The sequence below is a fragment of the Acomys minous genome, assembly GCF_964271855.1.
Source record: "Acomys minous genome assembly, chromosome: 7".
Taxonomy (NCBI): domain Eukaryota; kingdom Metazoa; phylum Chordata; class Mammalia; order Rodentia; family Muridae; genus Acomys; species Acomys minous.
The window spans coordinates 38,725,189-38,733,698 of NC_140488.1; the positions used below are offsets into that span (position 1 = coordinate 38,725,189).

Sequence of the window (8,510 nt, forward strand, 5' to 3'; positions counted from 1 at the left end):
TTTCAGAAGGTCTTTTTTGGCTGTTTTTAATCCAAAGTCACATTTTGTATTATAAGCTACTTTTTAGGAAAACGTCCCCTTTCAGTCCCATCAGCTGTATTTCTGAAGCAAAGTTAACTTTAAACGACATGCTAAATTTTCTTGCTTAAGACAAAGGGAATACTACAGTATACTTGACAAAACTCTATACTTTGCTTTGGTCTGTTTGCTACCTCCTCTAGTTGGCTTTTCTCAGAATCATATCATAGTGTGTTACAGCATCAGAGGATATTGTTTTTATTTTGTTAAACTTAGGAATAATATATATATATATATATATATATATATATATACATATATATGTGTTTTTACATTTGATTTCTACTCAATTTTCTTAGTCAAATATTATCAATGCTACCTAAACATTTGAAGTCTTTGATTCACAAGCTTCGATGAGTCAAGAAAGACTAAATAAATTTTGTTTTGTTTTGTTTTTCAAGACAGGGTTTCTGTGTGTAGCCTTGGGTGTCCAAAACTGGATTTGTAGACCAGGCCGGCCTCAAACTCACAGCAATCTGCCTGCCTCATCCTCTCTAAGTTCTGGGATTAAAGGCTCAAAAACTAAATACATGAGTAACAATACTTGAGTTTTTGAGATTTTATCAAGATTCACATTGAACTGAAGCGCCGTGAGAGCATCTATTTCTGTTTTCCCTGCTGTTGTATCCATAGCTCTTGTCATTTCATGTAACATATAGTAGGTGCTCATGAGCATAGTATGCTGTCAAATGATTTTTGTTTCTTCATATAGTATCCTTTTTATAACTTAACTTTTTGATTTTCTGAGAATGTCATGCATGGGTACCATATTTACTCGGTTTCCACCTCTCCTCCTCCTCTTCCTCCTCCTCCCACCAACTGCTCTTGTGACCTCTCAATTCCTCTCAAAAATTACTATTTCATAATGTATATATAGATACATGTATGTGTCTATATACGTGTATTATAATCTACTGAATCATTATCTTGTGCTCATATGTGTATTTCATATAATATCATAAGATTTAAAAAAACTGAGCACTAGGATAGAAAACTATTCTACTAATAACCTGTGAGCTGCTTCCGTGTTACAGGCATGAGGGCTTGGCTCACGCTTTGCAGTGTGAAAGTTACCTCCTGGACGGTGAAAAAAATGTTGGATGCAAACTTTGCAACTTGGAGTCATCAGACTATAAAGATTTCTTTATCTGTGTTAATGGATCCTCAGAATCAGAACCGATCAGATCCAGCTATATGGTTTTTCAACTTCAAAATATAGGTAATATGAACAAATGATGTCAACTTCAAATCCATTGGTTCTCCTTTAGGCTGTTTCTAAGTGAGCATAAAGGTGAACTAAAGAATCTATTAATCTTGGCTTCAAATGACAAATAATTGAGAACCAAAGTATTTTTATATCTTCTGAGGGCTTAGTTAGTTTGTTTTTTCTTGTTTTTTGTTTTAGGTTTTTTTTTTTTTTTTTTGAGATGGGGTTTCTCTGTGTAGCCTTCCTTGGGTGTCATGGAACTAACTCTGTAAACCAGACTGGCCTCTAATTCACAGAGATCCAACTGCCTTCGCCTTTGTGCTGGGATGAAAGTAGTGTACTACCCAGCTCTGAGTTTGTATTCTTAATTTTAACAGTTGTAACAGTGAAATTTTCTAGATTCAGGCAGACGTGGTGCAATGCCAGATGTAGCCACACCATAAGTGCTAGAAAAAGTCGTCACAGTGGTAATGGAGGTTTGGTTGTTTCTAAAGTTGCAAAATGGGAAAATTGATGCAACGATTTATGTCTACTTAGCTTTCTTCTTAGCCATAAATATTTATCAGTGTGGATTTATCAAAAACAAATGAACAAAAATGAGTTTCCCATGCCACTTGGTGGTGCATGCCTTTGATCCAAGCACTAGGAAGGCAGAGGCAGGTGGATTTCAGAGGCCAAGGCCACCTTTGTCTACAGATGAGTTCTAAGACAGCCAAGGCTACACAGAGAAGGCAGTCTCCAAACACCAAAAAGAGATAGATAGACGAATAGATAGACCTATAGATAGATAAAAGAAAGAAAGAAAGAAAGTTGCTTGATTGGCAAGTGACTTTGGTTTTCAGTCACATCATAAGAATAATTTTGAACCACTTAGTTTGTCCCTGAATGTTTCTGTTATGGACTGTCTCCAGTTTTGGATGAGGGCTGCTGTTAGCTTAGCAACTTCCATGTTGAAATAGTTTCCTTTTGCTTTCCAGTTAAACCACAGCCACCAGAATTCCTTCAGATTATCATGGAGAATCCCGTTGAAATTAGAATGAAATGGAGCACACCTGAAGGGCCCATTCCACCAAGGTGTTACGCTTATGAAGTTGTGGTCCGAGAAGACGATATTTCCTGGGAGGTATGGATGTTGTACTTATTTGCTAAAATCATAAATGTGACTTTTAAAATGTACCAGGATACTGACTAATCAAAATCTGTTGCTGTTTAAAAGAGGATTAGACCATGATAAACATTCTTTTTTTTTTTGACCATGATAAACATTCTAATTTACATTCTAGAAGGCCAAGTCCAGTGGACAAAGGGAATATAACAGAAAAGTATAAGGAGTCATGCCAATTTTAAAATTGCAAAAGATCCTAGAGACAATCTAGTTACTTGTTTCCAATTTTGTTTTAATAAATTAAATTTCTCCAGGAAATTAAAATAGGTCCTATATCCTTAGGTAAGACCTAAACAACACACACACACACACACACACACACACACAAACACACACACACACACACACACACACACACACACACACACACACACACACACACTACTTCTTGAGGTACAACCATGAGGTCCTCAGGGACATAAGAGGTTTCCTATAGAAGAGCGGAACTGTAAACACGGTGATGCTTGTGGGACTAATAACCTGCAAACATCAAGGAGATGGTGATTTCCTTAGCCCCACCTTGGTATATGTTCCTTTGACTTATCTGTTTCCAATTTACAAATTTGTAGAGGCAAGAAGGCGAACTACTAGTTCTTAATGACTCAGTTTCTATACAGGTGAGAAAAAAGGTTACTGAGTTAGTATACACGTCCCAGGGAGGTGAATTGACTTCACAAATAGAAATCACCCAGTTCACGTATTCTCAAGGCTCTGTGGATAAGTTAAATACATAAAAAGCAACCATTGTGTATGAGAAGAACTCTGTAGCACTTTCAAGTGGAAGTAATTTGTTTAGTTTTCCCCCACCTGTGGTCCCTGTGAATGCATCTGCATATCCTATAGTCTCATATGTGGAGTGGTAGTTTGGTGTCAGTTCCTGGGACTTCAAAGGTAAGTCACACCAAAAAGTGGAGAAGATACATTTTGAAGACGAACACTCCAGTTTCCATAAAATCAGTCTTCTGTAACTCGTGCAGCCTTTTCCCTTTACAGAACCTGGAATATCTGACACTAATTTGGAGATCATGGACATTAAACCATGTACAGTTATGAATTATAACACAAGTAGCCAATTATAGTAACAAGACAAAAAGATAAATTATATACAGATAAATTAGATAAGAAATAGGAGAAAAATGACTTTTAAAATCAGTGTACAGTGGTGACCAGGGCTAGGATTATAACTTTCTAGTATCTCAAAGTAGGTGTTTTGTGTCCCAAAACATTTTGCAGCTGAGAAATGAAATCTCTGCAGTTGTACTTAGGTCAGACCAAAACAGCATATTTTTCCTTGGCTTTCAGTATGCCACAGATGCAAATGATATGACACTGAAACGGAAAGTCAATGAAAGCGAAGAACTCTGCTTTTTTGTAAGAAGTAAAGTCAATATGTATTGTGCAGATGATGGGATTTGGAGCGAATGGAGTGAAGAGGAATGCTGGGAAGGTATGAATTAAAAGGATAGGAATGAAGTAGCTGGGGCTGTTTGCTAGCAACATTTCCTCTTGGTGTACTTGTAAATTGGAGATCAAAGAGTCCTGTGTGTCATTTCTAAATGGAGAAAAAGCAAGTACTTCAATAGACGACAGGCTTACTGAAAACCTACTCTTCATTTGGAACTAGGAGTCTTGTTCTGCTTTAATGGGAATATGTGTTGTACAATCATTTAAACATTCTTCTTGGGGGAAGGTAGAGAGTCCATTTTAATCAATGCTTTTTTTTGTGATTTCAGTTTTCTCTTGAACAAAAATTTTAAAGTAATGGATGCCACTGACTCCAAGTGTCAAATAATACCCACTGATCTTTTTTTTTCTAATTGAGATGTCCTGGTTTCATTCCTGTTGATGTGATCAAATACCCTGTCCTAAAGCATCTGGTGGGAGAAAGGGCTTCTTTAACTCACGATTACAGATTTCAGTGCATCACAGCAAAGTTTTGCTGTCTGAAATGTAAAATGGCTCATCATACCCTCAGGAAAGAGCAAAAAGCAATGCCCGCATATATATGGCCATTGCTCAGGTCTATCTCATGAAATAATGCTGCCATATTCAGGGTGGGTGTTCCCACCTCAGTTAACCCAAATAAGAAAATCCTCAGAGGCAATTGATTCTACTGCATGTCGAGCTGACGATGAAAATTAATCATCACAGATGTTATAATTAGGGAAAATAGTTACTTCCTGTACTAATGGAAAGTGATTTATAATAAATATATATTCACATTTCATTGTGATATAAACTTAGGAGTCTAGAAGGTGACATGTAATATGATTTGTTTCAGAATATATTTACATTATTACAAATTACTGATAATTACTCAGAATTGAAGAAAATCACCCCCTTGCTTATTTAGGTATTCATATATGGATGTAGCATGTACAAATATAGGCAATAATCTTATATGTATTGTTACTTTCAATGCTTCTACTATAATGGAATCTCTTTCTCTACCACCCTGCAAATTCAACAGAACCATTGCTGTATTTTATTTATTAAATATGTTTAAAGTGCCCAGTGTGTATCAGATTCCAAGAATTGGATATCCAGCAGCAATATTACTATTGTCATGTCTATGTTATTCCCAAATTGGGAAAATAAATAATAACCAAGCAAATTATATTAACAACCTGTAGAGACTATGGAGAAAAGTAGTTAGGGTAAGAAAGAGTTCAAGCAGATGTGTGTATAGAAATAATACTTTTACTTCTGCATCTTCACTGTTGGTGCCCAGTGGCAGCAAAATAGTGTCATAATTCTTGAAAACGTGTGTGTGTGTGTTATTTTGAATTATATTTTGTCATTAGTCCATAAGTTGTATAAAGTGTATTTGGTGTTTTTTAACCACATTGTCAATATATACATATTTTCTCATTACATATATTCTTGTCAGTAATGCGGAGGACTGAGACTAACTTTGCCCTGGCAGGGATCTCTTGGTAGAGTCTTCATTTAGACCTACAAGTTAGGAGCAACAACTTTTTGGAGTTGCTTATAGTTTTAGATCGTTAGGATACATTTCTTTTTGGGTACTTCAAGTTATAGAAAAACAGGACAATTATATGAATATTTATATATTTAGATAAAATGACATATATTTATTTCCCTACAATTCTGGAGAGTGAAAATTTGAGTTCAGGTTACTGATAGCACTCAAGCCCACAGAGGGGTATTTTTTTAAAAAGGACATTTATATTTTTATTAGTATTTTTGCTATGTTTTGAGAATTTCATGTGAAAGATTTTGATCATATTAATCTCCTCAACTCCTCCCATAACCACCCTCTCCACCCTCACCTTCTTACTCTTCCATTTATACCTGTTAGGAGACAGAGAATCAGCTTTTTTTTTTTTTTATCATGACCCCTGATCATTTGACCTCACTCCAGGTCACAGGGCCTATTACCATGACAAGTTGGGAACCATAAACTGGACTTGATGGGGAAAAAGTAGAACAATAATATTTTTAACAGTAAAATAACTTCTTAGGAATTGTCTCAACTAGAGACAAAAGCTATGCCCCATGATAGGAGCTGGCTGCCTTGCCATTGTTAACTTTGCATGTCTGGACTCAAACTGTCAGTTGCTTCTCTGGAAATCGCCCATGTAAATCTTTACTGTGCTAAGCATTTGAATTTGGATAAAATTCTTTGAAGCAACTAAGACAAAGACAAATTGAGATGGAGGTAGATTTATAGGCCTGGCTCTAAAACTTAACCTGCTGTGCGTTATATTAAAACAAGTCAGAGATACTTGGACCAGATTTCTCTAGTTTAAGCAACTCCACTGACATTTCTCATTATGCAGAAGTAACATTGGCACTTGGCTCCTGGCTCTGGTGATCTCTTGGTGCTCGAATGCTTGGCTAGCGTGCTCAAGGCTTGGAGTTGGACCATGACTATGGCTAAAACAAAAGAAAACGTATAGGGGGAAAAAAGAGACAAAAGTCACACCTAAAATGCCGAACAGTAACATCCTGTCTTGCCCTTCAGTTTAGCCTCTAAATTATGAGACAATTGTTAAAAGGTGACCTTGTAGCTTCATGTATATCTTTATAAAGATCAGATCTTGTTCCTGAGAGTTTAAGAGATATATGGCATTTGCTCGTTTAATCACTCGACTCATTATGTATTATGGGTTTCTAATGAAAATGTCACAACATCAAATTGTAAATAAAATCTTATGTGCTTTGGGACTTATTTTTCTAATTGAAATCGGATAGATATCACAATTCAGAAAAATAATTCTTCTGTATGAAAAGTCCATAAAGGGAATGCTAAACTCAGATCGAACTGTGGTGTCCATGCATTGGCAAGTATATCACTTTAAGTCCATTTCTGCACTATTGACAGTTTATTTACAAAATAATTAAGTTTCAAGAGTCTTTAGAAACCTTTAACATTTCTCCTTTTATTGTGTTTTTTCATCCTAGTTTACACGGGGTCAGACTCAAAGATTATTTTCATAATACCAGTTAGTCTTTTCTTTGTGTTCCTCTTATTACTTCTTTGCCTTTTTGTGGAGAGAGAAGAACCTGCACAGACATTGGTAAGTTGTTTAATGTCTTAAATAGTAGATACACAGACATTATACATTCAGAACTCACAGCCCTGAATTTTATACATTTGCTTGCTCACTATAGGGTACAATTAATACTATACACATTATTATGATATTCTCAGAAAATAGTCATTCAAACTTGACACTGAAAACCCACATATTAGGGAGTGGCCATTCATTTTGTCAAAATGGGAGAAAAATATTTTAGAACATGAAATATTATGTCTTTAGGTTAGAAAACAGCACAGTGCCCAAACTCCAGGAGTAACCAGGATTAGGAGGTGGAAAAGTGACATAGGTGGCAGGAACTTAAGCCAGCTGGTTATATACATGAATAGTGTAAATGAGAGAGAAATAAATGCATATGTGTTATCGCTCAGCTTACCTTCTTCATTCTTCCCCAGTCTAAGATAAAAGCCAAGGGAATGGTGCTACTCACCATGGGTTAGATCTTCTCATATTAGTTAATGTAATTAAGGTAATCCCTCACAAATGTAACCACAGGTCAACCTGACCTGGAAAATGTCTCATTGGGATCCCCTTCCCAGATGACTTGAAACTGTGTCATGTTCATGTTTAAAATTAATTATGACATAGGCTTTAAGGAAACACTGTCCTTGGAGAAAAATATCTTAATACTGAGTTTTGTAACAATAGAATTGAGGATACACATGGAATGTTTCACTTCTCTACTCGTTAAATTTCTGAATTGTTAATATTAGTGAAATTGTATTGTTATTGGTTTGTTAGTGACAGAGCTCTTTTTGTATTTCAGACCTTGCATATGGATCTTAACAAAGAAGTTTATTCTAATGGAGAGACCCTCTGTTAAGCTACTCTTTTCCTGCCATAGAGCTAGCCGGCATGAGTGATATTAAATTCAATGTCTCTTCAAATTTCAAATACATCCTCCTGCAAAACAGTGTTCGTCTTGATATTGTTTGGCTTTTGACTCCAGGGCTGGATATATATCTCAGGTTGGCTTAGTGTGGGATAATCCTGAATCAGTCTTTCAAGTACGGGCATTACATATGTGTTACATCATGCTTACCTTCATTGCTGCAGTGAGGTACACTTTATGGAGCACAAATCCTTAGCAGATAGTAAATTTACCATATTATAGTAATCATTTTGTTTTCTCATAAATATATTGTGAGAGTTATGCGTGTAGAGATACCAAGAACTGGATCAGATTTTATTCAATGTTGTATTAATAAAATAACATGATCTTAGCCAGGCGTGGTGGCACATGCCTTTAATCCCAGCACTCGGGAGGCAGAGACAGGGCAGCTTTCTGCTGAGTTCAAGGCCAGCCTGGTCTACAAAGCGAGTCTAGGACAGAAAAGTCTACACAGAGAAACCCTGTCTTGAAAAACAATAAGTAAGTAAATAAATAAATAAATAACAATCTTGCAACTTGAACTTACCCACAGAGATATCTTGGAAAACGAGATTTAATTGTTTTGTGGATAGTTGTTTTAAACAGAATTCTTGGTGAAAATAC

General features: G+C 36.0%; 1 protein-coding gene across 7 annotated transcripts in view; it reads left to right on the forward strand.

Annotated features, from left to right (window-relative positions):
* IL13RA2 (interleukin 13 receptor subunit alpha 2) overlaps positions 1–7,928 on the forward strand; it is a 52,985-nt gene extending 45,057 nt beyond the window's left edge. For all 7 annotated transcript variants that reach the window (XM_084789151.1, XM_084789150.1, XM_084789152.1 and 4 more), the window contains 5 exons: positions 1,113–1,297; positions 2,263–2,408; positions 3,753–3,897; positions 6,879–6,994; positions 7,782–7,928. In XM_084789151.1, coding sequence (XP_084645277.1) covers positions 1,113–1,297; positions 2,263–2,408; positions 3,753–3,897; positions 6,879–6,994; positions 7,782–7,838 — 649 coding nt within the window. In that variant the 3' untranslated portion in view covers positions 7,839–7,928. The remainder of the gene's footprint in view (positions 1–1,112; positions 1,298–2,262; positions 2,409–3,752; positions 3,898–6,878; positions 6,995–7,781) is intronic.
* Positions 7,929–8,510: the final 582 nt, after the last annotated feature.